Here is a 21,429-nt window from a genome sequence, read left to right on the forward strand (position 1 = left end):
CTTTTTATAACTTCTTGTTAAAGAACAGTAACAACTAGCAGCCCACTGAATGTAAGCAGGTGTGAGTCTGGAAAATACTTGGATTGGTGACATCCTGGGAAGCTAAGGCTGCTGCTGTGTTAAGAGGTTTTATGTGGGACCAATAGGGGTCACCCTGAGGTCTGTTTGTACCCCAGTATAGTGATGTAAAACCGTGATCCTGACTCTCTGTGGTCATTAAAATTCCCAGGGTGTTTCTTGAAAGCAGTAGGGATATTAACCCTGGTGTCCTGGCCAAAACTACTCCTGGCCTTTACCAATCATGGCCTCCTAAGAATCCCCATTTATGATTTTGCTTCATCACTCTGTTCTCCCCTGGTGTGTGGTGAGTGTACTGGTGCACTTTGGCTGTCTTTGTGTAATCCAGGTGGGGGCTACACATTGGTGGTGGTGGTGGAGGGTAGTCCCCATTGACTGGATTGTCCAGAAATGTGCAATGTAAGTGTAAAAATTAGTTAAAATTATTACAAATACTTTATTTATTTACATGTATATAAAATTGTACTGTATAATATTATTATCATTAATAATAATACATATTATTTTATTGTTGTTGTTGTTGTTATTACAGTAATGTACAGTATATCACCTTCCATGATCAACTGTTCATGCCTCCTGTGACTGATCAGCCCAGGAGCAGCTGTTCAGATCGTACTTGATCTGGAGGCACAGTGCAGATCAGGGTTATATATTACTATTCAACAGATAGTAAGAATATAAACTTGCAAGAAAGGAAGAATTATATGGAAGAAAAGGGGGCTATAAGCCTATCTGATTTATTAGTAGCTAATTGATCCAAAGGTTTCTTCCAGCTACTTTAAGGAAGTCAAGATTTTAACCTCAACAACATGGCTGGGTAGTTTGTTTCATGTTCTTACAACCCTTTGAATAAAGATGTGCCTCCCGTTCTCAGTTTGAAATGCTTGTTCTGCTCAACTTGATGGATTGTCGTTCAGTATTCATGCTGAAGAAATCTTCTTTTTTAATCCCTTTGAAGACTATGAATACTAAGATCAGGTCTCCTTGTAATTAAGGTAACTTTTTAACAATGGTACCGAAAAGTAAAATAATTTAAAGATGCAATTTAATGTTTTGAATTTCATATACTGTACCTGATGATATCATGATGGTACATGAGCAAGTGACAATGACATGCTGGAGCCTGATGTCCAGCTCTGTAAGAATCCCCTTACCTCTCCTTCCTGTCACTGACCTCAATGTAAAGAGTCACAATCTTCTCCAACAGCGGTGTTTATAAGCGAGAAGAGACATCCGCAGCCTTGAATCTTTCTACAGGTCCGACTCCTTCGTCTTTCTTAACAGGTGCCTTTTAAGAGGTTTGAGTAAAATTTTCCCCAGTAGTCTGAAAAGGAATCAGCACCGAAAGGCACTCTAACAGGGGTGACATTTTTTGAGTTAAGTTTGGCCCAGTTTGTGGAAATAAAGGCATAACTTCTACATGACAGCATGTTCCTTTGTAGCTGATAAAACAATACGGGTGGATTGTTCTTATTAAGCGGTCGAGTTAGCTAGAGGGGCTTTTAATACAAGTTATTTTAAGAATTCTTTTATTCATGTTTGGCTTCTCCCCCTGATATACTATAATTATTTCTTTTTCATCCTGACTTTATATAAAGTCTTCACTTCATTAACGCCAGCTGGAGAGTGTGAAGCAATAAATGTGCAAGCTGACAGATCTCTGTATAATAAGTGCTAGTTATCCTTCATGGCAGGAACAGTAGCTGGGTGAGTTAGGGGTGGGGGAGTGGCATCTATAGCAACCGCAATCATTTCTTCACATGTGTGTCACCTCAAGGGCAGCAAAGTGGCTCAGTGGCTGGCATTGCTGTCTTGCAGCACTGAGCCCTGGGCTCAGTTCTGGACCTGCGGTGGTATCTGCATGGAGTTTGCATGCTCTTCCCATTTTTGCATGGATGTTCTCCTGGTGCTCCAATTTCCTCTCACACTCCAAAGACATACAGTACTTGTACATTCATTGGCTTCTGAAGAACTTCCGAGTTCATCCGTGCCCTCCAATAGACTGGCATCCCATCCAGGATAAATCCCACCTTGTGCCCATTACATGCCAGGATAGGCCCCAGCTCCCCTATGACCCTGAATTGGATAAAGTAGAAAATGGATGGATGTGTCTCATATTTCCTGGATAAACTGGTGCCCAAAATATTTTCAAAAAGAGATGAAAACCGCTGTTTGCTATCGATAACAAATGTACAGTACAAATTAGTCTTTTAACCATTAAGACACTCTTACAGAACCTAACTGTAACAGTTCTCTGAACACCGTTATGACACTAATCCCATTAGTTCAGGCTCACACCTGAAGAAGGCTCCACGCCCGAAAAGGCATGGAATAAACCTATTACTAATCCCATTATGCAAGTTGTGCAATTGGGCATCAGAGGACAACAGTGGTTTGGTCATGTCTGTGCAGTGTTTTGATAAAACGACCACTTCCTATCAAGCACTCTGAAATAGGACAATTTTCTCACAACTTTTCTGCAGCTACCACACAGGAATCTTACTTACTCCCTTTATTGTGCCAGACGGGAAATTTGATTTGCCGGCAGGTACAAGACATAACACAACACATTATACATTTAACACAACAAGAACCCATTTACAAATTAGAAACACAGGCATAAGATGAGAAGAACAAGTAATCTTCACCACATAGGAAAAAAACTAGAAAGAAATTGCGTCATCAGTATGTGAGATCAATACATGCATGATGAAAAAGAAATAAAAATCAAAATATACAATCAGTCGTTCAAATTAAGCTTAATTAATAGCCAAGGTAATAAAGGATAACTTGGTTCTATTGCACTTCAGTCTAGGTAGTTTAAGTCAACACCCTGATGTAAGAAGCTCAAATTCACTGGGGAAAGGGGGGGTCAAGACAATCAATGGTTATATTGGCCTCTTGTACTGTTTGGTTTAGATCTGTCTGTACCTGCAAAAGTCCAATCTCCCAGATACTGCTGTGTTTATATTCTGTTTAGCACCTGGTGTTATGTCATGGGCATTATTGCTGATCTGAGTTCTATTCATTTAATCCTCTGTGGCTCTGTTGTGTTTAAGCCTCCAGCTGTAGAAGCAGATGAGAAGACGAATTGGATCGTTTTAGTCATGTTCATGGTTTCTGCAAAACATATCACCTGTATAAAACGAATCTTAAAGTGTGCAGGAAAACTGGGTTGAGCAGAAAATTTATGTCAGGTATTTGACTTCTATGTACACCAGTACAGAAATGACTGTTGCAAGTTTTTTTAAACCCCCTGTAACAATAACAGAAAAGTTTTAAAAAATTCTGCAAGCATCCAGTATTCTCACCATGAATATACTGTACAGTATACTTTTCAGGCAAACCGTGTAAGGCTGGTTATAAATGATATCAGAAAAGACAATTGCTTTAGTGTCACTTGTACTTATCCAAGAAGCCTTTGTCAGCACTTTTTCTTGAAATGATCAGCCAGCCAGAACCAAATCTCTCTGACTTGGTTTCCATTAGCAATAGAGATAACACAGTGTCTTTCAAATTCGAAATTTAAAGCAAAAACGAGTTTTGAGTACCTCATTCTGTGTATTGACATTCAAAATCAATCCTCTCTGTCTCATCTAAGCTTGAAGGGGTAGTCAACTGCAAGGAAAATTTGTTGCCACACTTTTATTTACTGTCACTTAAGAGTTTCACCCTCAGTTATACAGTATGCTCTCAGACAGGAAGCAAATACTGTGCTGTTATTAGGAGATGAAAAATTGACAAGATACAGCAGGCAATAGTTTACAGTTTTAAAAAAAACACACAGAGACTACAGTTCAGTGTTCACAAAATCAACAATGATGCCAAAAACATCCACCCGTTTTCGAACTGCTTTATCCAATACAGACCCACAACTTGATCCTGTCCTGGCAAGCAAGGGGCAGGGTACAGCCTGGACAGGACACTAGTCCATCCCAGGGCACACAGAGACATCCACACACTCACAGCAGGGCTAATTTATGTCTGTACTGTGGTGGGAAACCATTACAACCAGAGCCAACCATTGCAAACATGAGGAAAACATACAAACTGCACGCAGTGAGTACCCCTCTTGCCGAGAAAGGTCTGTGACTAAGTCTGTAATCCCCTTTGTCCAAAAATCAAAGTGTATCTTCATAACAAGTCTTACTAAAAGATTTGGATAATCTGATTAAATATTTAACAAGACGACAGAATATAAATCAGGTTATTTGATTAACAAAGTGATCCAACAGTAAATATCCTCCACAAAGTAAATGTTGCACAGCTGCTAATAACAAATATTTTCAGGTTTTTCACACTGTGCTGGTGAACTTTCTGAAAACCATGTACTCTGTTCTTACATACTGAAACTTCAAACCCAGCAAATGCTGGATTTGCCCAATCAAACTGTTCAACAATGGCTTACAAAAGTTCATTTTAATTCTTACCAGTTTGTTAACACTGTGTTGGTGAAGTTACAACTTACCAAACAAGATAAATTCAACATATACAGTACTCAATATATGTATTGTAATACATGTTCACTATGTACTGTAACTGTTGCTCAGCTAGATACAATCTTTTCAATTTCTTGACACTGTGATACTTGTTCTTCTGCAGTACACATTCTGCTTCCTAAACATGTCAAACTCAGGATAAAAAATTGAAAATGAATGTTTTGCATGTCCACAATGTCCAGCCAGTTAGAAGTATAATAATTTCTCAACACTATGATTATTCATTTTGTGAATAACAACATGGGATATTCAGTATATTATGGTAAATTTTAATGTTCTATATTCTCACAGTAATTGTTTCTTACCATTATTCAAGACATGGCTCCCCAAACGCATTCTAACTTCCCCCTTAATTGTGCTAAGTAAATTGGGGTTCAATTATCATTTCACATAATGTGATTCTTAATACATGTTTTTCTCCTTCATTTACCATTGCATCTCAAAAATCATTGACTTGGTAAATGTAAATCCTTTTGGTTAAGAAATGAAAAGTTTTGAATTAGCAAGGCTGTCACGATGTGAAAGTCTAATTCCCATAATTATGTTGGGGGGTTCACAAACGATTTCCTGGCTATATGGACAGGTTTTTAAAACTGCAGGAGAAAGCTTTGATATTTCACTTGCCTTATGACTGGAGGCTGTTACTGATAAGCACAAGGAGCAATGTCAGATTACACCCTGAATGTCACACAACTCCATTATAGACACACGCATGCATACAGAGTGCAATTTAAAAACACCAATGATCCTGGAGAGCATGTCTTTGGGAGAAAGGCCTGTGCACCATTATGGCTGCTCTAACAACTCCCCAGACAAGGTGATCCAGTCAGTACCAAAGAGACATTAAATAGCACTGCTAAACGCCACACCAGCATGTGAACATTTCTTAATAAGATACATACAGTAGCAGTCAGGTTCTAACAATCACAAAACAAGCCAAAGGATATAAATGGATATGCTGTAACTCGCCTGTCTGAGGAAGTGCTGTGTGCAGCCAGTGAGCACTTACACAGTACATAGCAAAGTGGAAGAACAAGATTAGAATTCAACCTTTTTCCAAACTTTGTAAGCACATAATGTATTTCTTTTCAATTTTGAAATATGAACTGTTTGCTTTGTTGGTATTGATGAATGCAGTCGCCACTTGAACTTAATCTAACAAATCCGCCGGCAGATTTATGAGATTAATGATATTTCTTAATCAGTGAGACCCTTCCAATTAGCCATCACTCTCACATGAACGCATTATAAAAGCTTGCCTATTTCCCCAGGGGCCGCAATTGACAAAAATTGACAAAAAACACAATTTCATTGAAAAGGTTAAATTATTTTTTTACGTTCTAAAATGAACAAATGAAATGACAACTTAATCCCAAAGGGTGGCAGGTTTCCGCTGGGAAGGAATAAAAACAGATTTTGTCAACCTTTCAAGCACTTTGGCTGGTTCTGTTCACTTATTCTGTTAACAGAACAAATGTTTATTTCCTTTCATATTTTTTATAAGCGTTATTAAGAACACCCTGCTGTCAAGGGCAGTCATCACGAAATGTCCAGTCAAACTTCTAAGCAAGAGGGATTATGGGAGAAAAACAGATACTGGACCAGCAGAGACCATGCAGACAACTCCTTTGCCATTAGTCCCTGGAGTACTAACTGGAGTGCCAGCTGTGCTCCAGAGATCATTTTTTAAGAGAGAGAGAAATCACTTTATCAGCCACATACAATTTCTTGTATTAGGAATTTGTCTTTTCACATATCCCAATTTGCTCTCCATTAAACACACAGACAGGGAAAGAAGCTTGGGGTCATAGTGTAGGGTTGCCCAATTATACAGCACCCCTGGAGATGCTGGGGGTAAGGGCCTTGCTCAGGGGCCCAACAGAGTAGGATTCCTCTGCCAGCTGCGGGACACGAACCGGCAACCTTCCAGCCACAGGTGCAGATCCTGAGCCACAGAGCCCAGCACCACCCATTTGGATGAGCCATTTGAATCAGTTGGAGATTCCCAAAGCAGGAGATTACAGAAGACTACTTAGTAAGCAGATCGCCTTACTGGACTAAGCAATGGAGAGAGACATGGTTCCTCCACCAAATCAATGACATGGGACATTTAGCGTCATCAAATTAATATTCAGTAATATTCTTGTAACCTACCAAAAAACCTATCTTGATCCTTTCTTGTTCTTTTATACTTTATTTTAGTAAGTCCTCTGATGTGTGCTTTTCATTGCCCGCCATTGGAACAACATTCGCCTGCAAGAGCGTCAGGAATCATCCTTGTTAGACCTGATTTTCCAGGACCTCCCACTCGCTCACCCAGTCCTTATCGATTGGGGAGAACATGTCACTGAGCACGTGTCACCTTGAAATCTGATACGTTTTTTTTTTTTTATCCCCACAACATGAGTAAAGCTGAATAAAGGAGGAGATGACCAGAGTTTCACCCTCATGGCTGTGTCCCTTACTACTGACGAGAATTCCAACACCTCTGTCATCCTGGATACTTAAGCAGCCCCTGACCTTCTAAGTGCTTGGCTCAGTTCAGTTCCTGTGCTTTACAGCCTGCGGTTTTCCCTCCTTACTGCGGCTGACACCATAAATTACAGGGCACATGAAAATAACATAATTTAACCTTTTTTTTCCCCTAAGCCCAACTCCACTACACGATGCCTTGGTAAATAGTTGTTGGCAATATGCCCAGGACATAATGATCAGAAGGTGTAGGTAGTGCAATTAGCAATTCAGAAAAAAATGAAGATATTCCACAGGATTTTTACTATGATCAGCACGTTATGCATTGTATATAATTCCCTTGAGGGCAATGGTTCAACTCCTTGCATTCAGCCTAGCTTTGAGGCTTGGAGTAACACACGCACACCTTATATCTCTGTGCGAGGCTGTAAAGAGCTGTAGCACACTCAGGAACAAGAAACAAAGGCAACGGTCGCTTAGAGTCTTTTTATGTTGTTTCGTTCTTTCAGAAGGATTTTCTGTTCTTTTTTTGACCAGCTTTAAAGGCCTTTCATCTTGATCAAATTCCCCCTGCTTTACTTGTTTTTTTTAAAAAAGTACCGCTCTTTGAACTATTTACTGTCCAGAGTTAGCATACGTACTGAGATAAGACTGTATCCGAGTTGAACTGAAGGTTCCATTTACTCGCGTAATGTACAATCAGTATGCAAGCGCAAATTGTGTAGTTAGTTTTGGTGCCACCAGATGGAGACATGGATATTTAGTAGATTGTGTGTTTTATTTTTTGAACAGCAACCCCCCCCAACTTTTAACTTTGGAATCTAAAGGACTGAAAAGGATATAGGAATGAAAGCAGTGGTGGTCAATACCTTGTTTCTTTGAGAAGGGACAATCATGTTTTTCAGATATCTGCAATTGAAATACACTGAGAAAATACCTGCTGTCCTGCAGTGTGGCCTTGTCCACTGGTGACTTAACCTAGCTGAATTAAGTGGAAAAGCAGTTACGTCCTCTAGCAGACCATAGGTGTGTGCTGCATGCGTAACTCACTGTATTTCAGATGAAAAAGTAGGAAATGAAGATCATTCATCAAAGCTTCATGTAACTGATAAAAGGCTGATTTAGTTCTTAGACATCGAATATCATCGGTGTATTTTAAGAATGGAACATGGAGATTTACAGTACAATGCTAGTCTCCCTCTCAGGTTAGATACTGTAGGTGATCATCACAGCATTTTCCTGCATTCTAACATCAAAAAAGGGCAAAGCAAAGTCTATCACTGCATAACTGTCGTGGAAGCTTTGGTAGAGCCCAGTAGATGAAGTAAAATTTAATTATGTGAAAATGTAATAATGTTTGTAGTAATCATCTGACAAAAACGCAATGAGAAATGGACTCACATAACTCTCAAATCAAAATACCATACTTATTTACTCATTTTAATTTATTGTTTTTTTAGCAAGTAAAGCAAATGTTTAGGCACCAGAGACATGCTGACAAAATTGAACAATAACCAATATGCAGAAACACATGGCCAAACTAGAAATGAAATAAGCCAAAGAAAACAGACAGTCTACAGTGGCATTACTTATCCAGGCCAAAGTGAGGTTTATTTACAACTACCAGAGCACATTACCAACAGAAGCAAATTTGCAACACAATTAGGCAGAGCAAATCCTGGTTTTATTTGCATTTCCTTATCTTATTTCTCTCCCACTATTGCACAGTACAAGCCAAAGCAAAGAAAAAAGTGGGAATGTGAGGAGAAGTGGCCCTTTATTCCTTCATTTTATTTTTTTAAGCTTAAATAAACACAAATGTCTCATCCCAGTAAGTATTCATTAATGCTGGGAAAAGGTCAAATGAAAATTGGCACGACTACGAAAACCCCAAATCAGTACCTTCGTATCCAGAAAGCAGAAGTAAAACTACTGTTATATGAAAGAAAAAAATTGCCATTTTCAGATTTAAGAGGTTTATTATTTGTCAATAAATAAATATCAACTAGATACGTTCATCCAAAACAGTTACATGTAAGTGCTAAGTCCTTCACAAAGGCACAAAATCCTTTATATACTGTATCAAAGACTCTTTCACCTTTAAGGCCATTTATACACAGACTAAAGCAGCAGCCATAAAGAATACCGCCAGATACAGCCTTATATGCAAAGCTAGACGCAAACTGACACATTAGATAAAAGAGGCATCAGCTTCTAATTTGTGAGTAAATTTATTTGTGAGCAAATTCAAAAAATGTCTGATGCAAAACTGAGACGATGACAGACTTATCAGATACTGCGTTGATAGTATTCAGATTTCATTGTTGCAGTTCAGGAGGATTATTGATTCAGCTTCCCGATTTAAGTCTTCACCATGAGGAAGAACCGATTATATACAGTAAAGATGTTCGAGCGGAGGAGGCTGGCAGCAAAGGAACAAGTAAAGGTTAATTCCGCGCTGAAAACCCTGAAGAAGGCTCTACAGTCGAAACCCTGTGTTTCTCCTTTCTACTTTTCACATGGGAATTAACCTTTACTTGTTACTGATCATGCGAATGCCAAAATACTTGTTAATATCCGATTTACTCGTTTGTTTCAGCATGCTCCGCTTTCAAAAACATTGCCCTTTCATCTTCAATCAAAAGATCAGCAAAAATGGCTGTCTTTTTACCCACGATGAACAGCTTTCTAATCCTTGTGGCCGTGTTTCGAGACACATTTCCCCGGTGTTAATTGTGATTCAAAGGTGCAATATCTGTAGGAAGGTGAAAGTTATACTTATTCAGCTGTGTTTCGAACTACACACTCTCTACAGTCACCAAACTCATGCAGACTGTGACCCAGCTTTAGGGAGAGAGTGGATTCATTATACAAATTCAATTTAAAACCGAGTTTGACTTTGATGAATTAATTTTCTTGGCTGAATGGTAAACAGCTGCCTGAGCCTGCACAGCTGAAGCACTCCTCACCAAAAGCATGCAGCCAGCCTGCAAATTGAACCCCTTTTTTCTGATGGGAAAATGCATCTCTCTAGCTTTACAATCCAGCAGAATCCAATTGAGGGGCTTATCATGGTAAATTTACATTAACCGACTGATTTGCTGGTTGCGGTGGTTGAACATGCTGCTCATGGACATCCCAAGAAAATAAGAGCAAATCACACTTCACAACTATCATCTGCAATGATAAAACGTGTTCTCATTCTAGGGTGCATGAATTAGCCCTAGTCTGGAGACGATTTGTTTTCTCCTGATAAGGTTATTGGAGATCCTTCTGGTTAGAGTTGTATTAACAATTGAATGTATTATTATTAGCCAAAAAAGTCATAATAAAACAGCTTCATTGTATTCATTAGGCAAATCATGACTTAAAAACAGCCCTTAATATTGCCGACTATTGTGTAACAGTGATGCTCCCCTTATCCTTTCAAAGGATACTCAGTCTTTCTGAACCATTGGTAAAATATAAAACATGTACAGTACAATACAATTTAGCCCTACAAAAAAGGATCTTTATCTCTCCTACTGTTTTCCAGGGTATGCTTTTTTCATTTCATACATCCTGTTTGTTCCATTTGAACTAAGAAGACAGTGGGTTATGAAATATGCAGAAGGCCTTAAATGCCATATCTACTGTCTATATGACATACTGCACTGTATATACACCTACTGTGGGGCCTGTGAAAAGCTCATCTTTTAAAGTTCCACAAATTTGACACCTGTCACTTATTAACTCACATTAACAACATGTTGCTGCTGCCAGCAGGAACATTCTGTTAATTATAGCACCTTACAGGATCACAGTGCAAACAAAATTCAGGTAGGGGTGGTAATACTTGGAATGAACAACTGTGTATTCTAACACTGGGTGGCATGGAGGGAGAAAACTCATTGTCAATTCTGAGTTTTAAAAAACTAATCACATACTATACCAAGTGTATATATTCAAGAGAATGCAAGTTGTACCACATTTGTTATGAACAAGACTCACTATCATGCTGATGAGCCCCAAATGCAGGCAGCACAGTCTATTACGTAATTTTTAAATGAAACAAAAACATAACTCACAATAATATATACTGTACATCTGCAGAACTGATTTTATGTACCCCTCAAAAAAAGCAGACATATCTTTTTGCAAACTTATTCTGGAGTGCTTCCAAAATGAAACAAGGTAAATTAAAAAGGTATGCTCATTTTCAAATATGAAAGCACAGGAAATTAATGTTTTTTTTTTCTCCACAATAAAGAAGGACGTGAAACACAAAGGAGAAGGCAGTCCTCTCAGAGTTTAAAGAGCTCTCTGCGCTTGTTCTGCTCTGCCTGAGTCTGATTCAACTGATGACATCATTGTCCAAGATGACATTTTAAAAACAGAGCAATAGGATTCTAACCATTCTGTTAAAAAAAAAGCAGTGGTGTAATGGCTTAATGAATGTAAGAGGTAGTGTCTTTCACAATAAATGCCCAGCCCTGTAGACAAACAAGAACATGGGATGGAAAAAACGCCTCCCTGGAAATAATCAGCACTTTTGACAAATAGGAAATGCAAAGTCACTATAGTAGGTCTGTGTTAAAGCAGAGAGATAAACATCCCAGCATGCAGGAACTACTGTCCATGTCAGGGCAAGACTTAAATCCTAACTGTGTTTTGTGTAGTAATTTATCTAAATAATTTCATTCATAAGCCTAATGAATTTAATTAATTACGCACAAACTGAAACAATCACTTGGAACAAAACCCATCTGGACATCTGGACAGGGATTGCTGGTGCAAATCAAGACCTTATTGACTTTGCACAGCAGGCTAAATCAGCTATCAGCACACCCCTTTATAATACAAGCAATAAATAAGCACAGCGTAGCTCAACCTTTTTAATGTTTTTTTTTTCAAAAGAGCCAGGAAAGTACACTTCTTGAAGTCTGGTCACACTCAGATGCAGGCACACTTACGTGAATTCTCTGAAGTGATCTTCAGAGAAGAGTGAGAAGAGACAGAATTTTGAGATGTGTGAATGAAATGTGACAATAAATCACACAAAAACATTGTGGGGGAGGAGGGGGTCTGGTATACACTGCCCTGCCATCTTCTTGAAGGAGACTCCCCAGGGTCCTTCAAGAAAAGTCAGGAAGAGACCACACATCCACTAGCAGTCATCTCGGGGACTGAATGACCACTTCTCTTTTCTACCTTTCTAGCTGAGTTCTTACAGTACATTATTTATCTTCCCATCTTACCAAAGGGTCTAGATGGGCTGAACAGCCTCCTTCTGGTTTATAACCTTTCTAATGTTCATTCTGTCTTTGGAAAATTGAACACAGCGACTTAATTACTAACTGTACAGACTCTCCCAGATCACATCAGGAGCACTCTAGAACAGGATTGAATTTCTTCTTGCCATATTGTGATTGGACATGGAAGAGCCAGTACACTTAGTAATTATGGGTCAATATTCAATATAGGAAAAATGATCAGCTGTTCCCTTAGAGAAATAGGCAAGAAAACATACAGTAACTGATTTGTATTGATTACTTGCTGTGTAAATTAACAAAAACTTAGCAAAACATCCCAGTAACTACAGGGCCAAATGGATACAATATTTGCAAGATAAAAAAAAAATAAAGACATTATGTCCTGGGTGGAATACACAGCTTGTTTCACCAGACAAGGCTGCTCATTATTCAATGTTTTACAGTAAAACTAGCATTCTGTACATGTCTGTACAAAATGCATGTAGCGCTACACAAAATATTTTAAGAACAACATCCATATGCATTGAACAACAACGCAAAATAAATAAACCACAATCTGTACATTATTTACACAGTAAATACTCACTTCATTGAGAAATAGGTTCTCACATTTGGTTTCATTCATTCCAGGACTGTTGTGGGTTGTTGAATAGCCAATTGTCCTTCCCATTCTTTCAGTGTACTGTTTCATGTCAATTTCCGAATCCATATATACTAAATATACAGTAAATCCACACTAGGTGAAAAAGGACTCAAGTTTTTTTTTTTACCACGTAAACCAGACATTACATATATAGTTTATTTCCAAATCCTGATCTCATATTTATTGCAGTATGTTACATTAAGCTATGTTTTTCTGTAGACAGTTATTTTTAAATAATTCAATCACCTATGCTCAAAGATTTTATAGCATTGCCATTCAAAAATATAATGTATTTTCTATCGATCTGGATCTTTGAAGCTGTTCATTCAGATGTGTTGAAGTAATCGCTTCTAATGAAGCAGTTCTATAAACCATATACTGTACATACACAGGAACGCTTACTGTACTTATGTATAAATACGTGCATCACCAACCATTGTTTGTGCATTCATATTGTGCAAAACATGATCCCCAATGGACCAGATTGTATTTGAGAATGAAAACTGAAATATTTTGTAAAAAGATTATCTTTTTTTTTCATTCCATTTTTTTTTATTCTGCTTAAGCTATAACCAATTTCTAATTGTAGGAGACTCACATTCCTGTAAGAATAATGTAAAGAAGGAACAAGTCTGAGGTTTTGCTTGGACCCAGCTTTCATAGGGATGCAGGAAAATGCCTTCCATAGCATAGCAAAAAATATAAAAACTGATATGTTCCTGTCTTACATAAAAGAAAACCTTTAAAAGAAACCTTATTACTGTACATCAATTAAGGACCGTGAGTCTTTTAACAACATCTTGTCCGCAAAAAAAAAGTTAAACTTGATTTCTTTAAGGCACCCATAAATGTTACAGCTTTTACTTTCACTGAATGAAATGTGTTAATTATCTATTAACTAATTAGATTTCCTGTTAACCTAGAGTATGTAAAATGCCTAGTGTCTGGTTGGGTTTTTTTTTCTTTGATTCGAGGCAATTTTATTACAAAATCAAATACCAAAAGTCACATTTCCCCAGGTGTAATGTTTGACGATTACTGTACCTTCACCAGTTTTTAAAATGTAGCTTATATGTCGACTGTAAATGTTAAAGATAACATCTAGGAAAATCTTTTTATGATACTTAAACAGGACCACGGACAAGCATTAAAAATCTCTGCGTCTTCTAAATCTAACATGGACTCTACAGACAGGTGCGTGGGGGTAGGCGTGCAGTCAAGAGGAGGTGGCTTCAAGCAACGCTAAATGCAGTGTTGGTGTCATTGCATTTGTCCATAAAGTTAACTTTCTTGCTGGGAATGGGGCAACCGTTCAAGTCCTCTTGCTCCGTGACATCATGATCTGGGCTCTCGTGAGAGGAGTCCTTCATCACGCTGTAGTAAACAGGCATGTTGTACTTAGTAACCTTCTCAGGCCTCGGCTGCTTGCACTTGCACAGCTTCTTGAAGGCAGCGCGGAATTTCTGGGACATCAGGTTGTAGATGATGGGGTTGATGGCGCTGTTCATGTAGATGCACATCCTGCAGAAGAGCACGAACCAGGTGTTGAGATAGGGGGGGTTCATGAAGGAGTTCACCACCACCAAAGTCCGGTATGGCATCCACAGCAGGGCAAAGAGAATTACCACCACCGCCAGCATTTTGGTGACCTGCAAAGGCAAAACAATGTTATTCACAATCCCTGTGCTGAGCATCTTCAAAGCCACTAATGCACTAATTTAGCACCAGTTTGCTCCACATCTCATTATCCTTCTTTTCTATAATTGAGAAGAAATCTGGTCTGAGTCACGACTACTCCCACCACGTTTTTGTGTGATTACTCACTGTAATGGTCAATGTCTCCACAAATTAAAAACTCTATGATAGCGAAGCTTCAATTGCACTGGCTAATTCCAGAGAGGACTGCATCTCATTCCTGCATTTTACAATCTTAGGAAAACTGCAGTCTGAGCTAGCTACAGTTTTATCTGGCTGAATTTTAAAATGTTTTGAACCACAATATGTTGCTCATATTGACTATGTACATGCTGATCATAGTATATAAAGGCACAAGTACATTAACACTGAGCAGAACACTAAAAATATTAAAACTTATGCAGTATAAGTCAGGAATCAAGAAAACAAATGTTTTTAATAATACTGACATTTCTTATCTCTGATTGTTAACTGATTGTTAATTACTTAATTAAAAGATTTAATAATGTTAATTAAGCTTTAAATTAGTATTAAAGCCCTGTAATGATGTGAACCATCTACCTCTTCCTTAATTGTTCCCTAATTGACAGTTCACGTCTGTGAGTACCATGAAACTAAATGAACTCGGTTATACTGTACATCATGGACAAATTTAGATCCTTATTAAACTGGAGAATTTAAACCTTTCATTATATCAAGATGTCTGGAAGACATGTAGGAGGGGTACAGCTAATGACTGGACTGGACCACCGTTAATTATCAACACAAAAACTAAGCAGTACTAATGGATAAAAACAAGCTACATCCCATGTTCTCTCAGGTGTCTACCCACAAAACAGCTCCAGGTGAACTGGGAAGAAAATGCAGAATCTCAGATTTACACTTTCACATTTGTGAACAGGATTCTCATATTTCAAAACTAAACACATTTTTCTTCGTCAGCTATGAATCCCTTGATCATATATAACAATTTAAATTCCTCCATGAAAAATAATTAAGTTTTACACTTACATGTTAATTACATGTAATTGAATTGAATGTAAGTAAAGGCAATCATGGTTGCATATTAATTGTAATTCATTACAATTTCAATTAATTGTGCAAATAATGTGATTAAATACAAACTTACATTTGGATTTAAAATATTGCAAAGTAACTTTCAAATATATTTGTGCTCTCTCCAGTGTAAGAGTCCTTTGAAAAAAAAACGTTTTGTAGATTAACAGCAAAAAGTGATGATGCGCCAAAAATCGAAAAAGCTGGAAGCAGCAAACCTGTCAAATTTGCAGTCAATAGAAACCACAGAGTGAAGAAGGATCAAAGCTTCTGATTCACATTCCCCTGCTGGGTTATATTTACTTTTAACATCCATAACAATAAGAGTGTCAAACCTATTTCATGTCCTCAATAGCCAGCAGCCTGACGTCAAACACGACTGGCTTTAAGAATAAAGAGTACAGTGCACTTCCTCAGCTTTAATGGAGCAACAGATACAAGGATCCAAGTGTATCCAATGGCTATAATACAGCTGGGATAGGGACACTAGATAAGTCCAGTTTTATCTTAACACAACACGTCTTCATACAGATGTGGTAAATCAATAAGTCTACTCTGAAAAGCAACTTCCGTATTGTGGAGTCACAGCAGATGTAGACCATTAAAATCACTCCATCTTCACCACAGATTCATTTATGCAGTTTCTAAAACAAGGGCTTTGTGGATTTCTCCTGAGTGAAAAGAGATGCTGTCACTCTGGGTGCCATCAGGAGTGGTGTCAGGAGAGACAGTACTGTACAGGGGCTGGCTGTGTGCCTATGTCTGACTTCCCTTTCGCCTGTGACATTTTGAACATTAATATTCACTGTATCTACCACAGTGGCATTGCAGTTAGTGCTGTTGTCTCATGCAATTTACATCCATGGTTTGATTCTGAATTAGGACACCTTCTGCATGTAGGATACATGTTTTCCTCATGCTCAGGTTTCCTTCCATATTCCACAGACAAGCTAGCTAGGTTAACTGTTGTCTCATAATTGTTCATATATTCTGTATGAGTCATGTGATGGACTGGTGTCCTGTCCAGGGTGGGGTGCCGTCCTGTGTCTTGTGATGGACTGGTGTCCTGTCCAGGGTGGGGTGCTGTCTTGTGTCCTGTGATGGACTGGTGTCCTGTCCAGGGTGTGGTCTTGCCTTGTGCCCTGTGATGGACTGGTGTCCTGTCCAGAATGTGGTCTTGCCTTGTGTCCTGTGATGGACTGGTGTCCTGTCCAGGGTGTGGTCTTGCCTTGTGTCCTGTGATGGACTGGTGTCCTGTCCAGGGTGTGCTCCTGTCTTGTGTCCTGTGATAGACTGGTGTCCTGTCCAGGGTGTGGTCCTGTCTTGTGCCCTGTGATGGATCGGTGTCCTGTCCAGGGTGTGTCCTGCCTTGTGTCCTGTGATGGATAGGTGTCCTGTCCAGGGTGTGTCCTGCCTTGTGTCCTGTGATGGACTGGTGTCCTATCCAGGGTGTGGTCCTGCCTTGTGCCCTGTGGTGGACTGGTGTCCTGTCCAGGGTGTGGTCCTGTCTTGTGCCCTGTGATGGACTGGTGTCCTGTACAGGTTGTGTTCCTGTCTTGTGCCCTGTGATGGACTGGTGTCCTGTCCAGGGTGTGGTCCTGTCTTGTGCCCTGTGATGGACTGGTGTCCTGTCCAGATTGTGGTCCTGTCTTGTGTCCTGTGATAGACTGGTGTCCTGTACTACCAGTATGAGCTCCAGGTTGCCATGACCCTATCCAGGAATAAGCAGCTTTCTGCTAAAAGATGATTTCCCATAAACAGAGGAATACCCAATGTGTCTTGCAGCCAAAGGAGCATACATAATATGATAATTATATCTGTGTAGAGCCTGACTGAACTCCCTGTCCTGTCCTGTTGGATATTCCCCTGCTGTAATCACAGAAACACGTAACTAACAGCTCTGGTCCTCCAGTACCAAGCAACTTGCTTGTTTTCATTCCATCCAAACTTCCAATTATTTCCTTGGATAAGACACAGCCTTCTTTTAAGAGATGTTTTTAGCTTCTTTAACAATTTAAGACAACGATACAATACCCTGAAGACCCACAAGGCTGGAAATGTCAATGGCTGGAATGTTGAATTGAATCTATTTACAGTATCTTTCGTTAAAGCACACATAATTCAAGATGCTGATCCTTAAATAAAAAGTAACAGAACAATAATATTTCTAAAAAAAACCAGCCTTTCTTTGATGCTTAAGTCCAGGAAAAAGGAAGAAGATACAGAGCCATAAATGTACACCCTAAAATATTTTAAGGAAATGCATTTTTCATTTCTCATACCAAGGACTGTCTCATATTTCCTTGAATCCCTTGACACACAGGTTGAATTTTTAAAGTTCTCAATAAAATATGATGTTTTCATTTATTATATTAATTAATAAATGATAATATATAACAAATATATGTTTGGACCTTTCTAATGCTTCTTATCCAAACAATTTTACATTCTTAATTGTGAAAATTACACCTGTCATCTCTCATATTGACACAGGCTCAACAGCATTTCTTGATAAGCGGGGACTACACTTGACCATTGTTTCCTTTATGGGCTGTCCTGCATAACCGAAACAGAGAGCAACCTTTTTTTAACTTCACCAAATATAAACATGGTTATTAAGGCTGTCTTCGGTTTGGTTAAGGCTTAAAACACTGTTTGCTTAAATGTGTGCTACTGTATTTATTACTAATCTGAACGAGCGCAGGTTTTGGAGGATCTTATCTCTAAAACTTAAAAAGCCTGGGTTATTAGCTGAATGGAGATTCAAGGTCTACATGCGTATTTGTTCTGAAACATAACTCTAAATATATTTCCTTAGGTCTTCTTGCTGTGCAGACAATTTAAGTCCAATAGATGGTCTTTTAAAAAACAAAGAGAGCCCCGCTGGGAGGAACTTTCCACCTCTAAGTAAAACGCCAGCATTGTCGCACACACAGCACATGGAAGCGACTTCAGCATCCACCAGTCGAAACAAATGCTGATTCGGTAAGAATATAAAACTCATCTCCGCGTAAAACAGTTGTGAGCTACTGGAGTGATTGCGATAAGAGACCAATTCCTTTTTCTTGGGTATTGTGGTGCGCTTGCTGGCTTTTGTTTTTGTACCTTTTAATGTTTTAAAATAGAACACTGCGCCATGCGAATGTGAAGTTTTGGGCAAGTCTTAATCGATACGGTAAGCTACTTTAAAAATGCGATATACAGTAGCTTGCTTTGTCAATTTATCTTGGTCCAGTCATACTCCTGAGCAGTCTACAAGGGGTAACGGAACACCGTTCATTTACTTCTCCCCCCACACCGTTATCACACGTTTGATTAACAAAAACCTTTACACCGCGAGTACACCCTACCTGTTTTCTTGACGACATGGCCCCTTTATTTGACTTGCAGGACAGCTTAACGGCGTTGTTCGACCGCCCCTGGTGAATGGAGTCATGGCCAATTCTGTCGTGAGGATTGGTGGGGAGGGGGTTCATGAATAAAATCCGGGCGATGAGACCGTAAAGCACGGTAGCCAGAACGAGCGGAATGACGTAGAACAAGGTGAAGTCCAAAAAGTATATGGGCATGTAGAGATTGCGGGAGACGCGGTAACCACACTTGACCACCACGCCATCTGCGTAGACCTTCTCGTTCGTGTCCACCAGGAAGAACCACATGATGCAATAGACCGAGGTGAAAATCCAGACGCCCGCGATGATCTTCTTCGCCCGGGACACGGTGCAGATGAACTGCGCTTTGATGGAGTGGCAGATGGCGATGTATCGTTCAATGGTAAAGGCGGTGATGGAGCAACTGGACACGTTGATGCCCAGGTACTGCAGATAGGTGATACAGAGGCAGCCGGCGTAGCCGTAGACCCAGGAGGCGACCACATCCGAGATGTTGGGAAGTCCGGCAGCCAGTAACACAATAAGGTCTGCGATCGCCAGGCTCACTAGGTAGCAGTTGGTTGGTGTCATCATGTGTTTGGTTCGGACAACGACCAGCACGACCATGATGTTTCCCGCGATGCCCACGCCACATATCAACAGCGCCAGCAAAATAGTGACCACCTGAACCTCCAGAGAGTTCTGGGGCATTTTGGTCAGAGTCTGGTTGACAGTGGAGTTGAATTCTATGTAGAGGGTGACGGTGGAGTTCTCCATTGTGCAAATCACAGCCTTGCTGGGTTTTTCCACAGACTGGTTCTCCTGATCCGCCCTTATTTGCTCATGGGTTCCGAAAAGTATTCCTGTCGAAAAAGTCATTTTTAACAATAAAATGGCAATACCCCCAGGTGTATTGATTGTGAATATTAAATTGCTTTTGATAACTTGAACTAATACATTACTAAATGCATAATCAAAAAATTAAACGTCAAATTAAGTAGCGTTTAAATAAAATGCAACTTCATTTAATTAATAAGTTAAATTAACTGTAGGATTTAAGATTATCACGTTTTCTAGTTGTAGTATATTTTGAATATAATATCTTTACATATATTATATATAAGACTTTGTCAAAGTAGCAGTAACACTGTAAACAAAATATTAAACGTTTGTAAAAAATGATCATTACAAATACAAAACTAGGAGTAGGCACCTGCATTTTTCTAACGCTGATGCACTAGAATGAAACTTTACTCTCAAATAAATAAATGCCTTTTCTAGAAAAAAATATATATCGCAGGAATATTTTTTTTCAAAGCGTATAATAAAAATCTAGATAAAAACAGCAGTTCTGCTGCTTACCATGGCTTAAGAAGTTTTTCGATTCTTGGAGAAGCGCAGTATCTGTGCAGTGCAGCTACTTATTGATGCTCGGGAACCGCTTGCGATCCTTTCAGTCGGTGCGACACCGTAGCGACTGAAGGGAAATGTATTCCAAAGCCTTATTTTTATCTCGGATTGGGAGGTGCTGTACACCCCCAGCCAAAACTGGGTCCTAGAGCCTGCTAATGATCTGAGGTGATATAAATCGGCAGGTTTTCGGATTTCACTAAACGTGCTGCTTGCGACTCAGAGGAGCGGCTGGTTCAACCGAAGGAAATTATGTTTCTTCTTGTTGTAAAAAAAAAAATCACATACAGTTTTAAAACCCAGTAATAAAAAAAAAAAACAGATCAAGGAGCAAGCAAGGAGTTTTGCTTCTTTCTCCTCTTTCTCCATCTTTGAAGAAATGTTGTTTAGGTAATTACAGTTTTCGAATAAAACAGTAGATTGTTGGTTGCTATAGTTTAGGAGTGTGCTGTGAGAATAGCTTTTCTTTTGTTTTAACCTTAAAGACAGATCTCACAAATAATGGGAGGGCTATCAACATGTAAAATTAAAACGAAAAAAGAAATAAGCTCTTTAAAATAACATTTGTTCTAAAATGAATATAGTGTATAATCTGCACAATAATCTGTGCGAGACGTGTCAGCTACTATCACAATGTTTAATATGAAACAAAATAGCAAGCAAGAGGAGAGAACCATTATGAGTGATAGTCATTAGAGCGATAAAGGGTAGCCTAAAACGATCTGACAGATCTGCAGTTTGCTGACAAAGATTCAAAACCTTTCTTTCCTCATTGTATCTACTGTACAGTGTATCCTGAAGCCGAGTCAAACAGTAGAGCACACAGGGACCTCTCTTGGAATCCAGGTTTTCTGTACGTGATGCCGGGGGCATCCTCTGAACCAAGTTCACTGGGCAGGACTAAGAAAAGTCAACTTTGAAAGGTCCATCTAGGAAGCACAGTGAAGCCTGCA

At 39.1% G+C, this 21,429-nt stretch overlaps 1 protein-coding gene across 1 annotated transcript; it reads right to left on the minus strand.

Annotated features, from left to right (window-relative positions):
* Positions 1-8,476: 8,476 nt before the first annotated feature.
* Positions 8,477-20,566, minus strand: LOC148648065 (thyrotropin-releasing hormone receptor-like). The gene is made up of 3 exons (XM_088607980.1): positions 20,429-20,566; positions 19,046-19,929; positions 8,477-14,593 (listed from the first exon to the last, which is right to left on the minus strand). The coding sequence occupies exons 2-3, from the start codon at positions 19,841-19,843 to the stop codon at positions 14,177-14,179; spliced, it is 1,215 nt and encodes a 404-aa protein (XP_088464106.1). The 5' UTR covers positions 19,844-19,929; positions 20,429-20,566; the 3' UTR covers positions 8,477-14,176.
* Between the last annotated feature and the right edge of the window lie 863 nt (positions 20,567-21,429).

Source organism: Lepisosteus platostomus, chromosome 15 (genome assembly GCF_059453375.1).
Source record: "Lepisosteus platostomus isolate fLepPlt1 chromosome 15, fLepPlt1.hap1, whole genome shotgun sequence".
NCBI lineage: Eukaryota > Metazoa > Chordata > Actinopteri > Semionotiformes > Lepisosteidae > Lepisosteus > Lepisosteus platostomus.

Bases quoted from the DNA above. Each gene is read 5' to 3' on its own strand.
- LOC148648065 (XM_088607980.1), bottom strand. From the start codon at position 19,843: ATGGAGAACTCCACCGTCACCCTCTACATAGAATTCAACTCCACTGTC. The intron at 14,594-19,045 runs GTAGGGTGTACT...TTGCCTTTGCAG, and splicing joins CCATGTCGTCAAGAAAACAG to GTCACCAAAATGCTGGCGGT.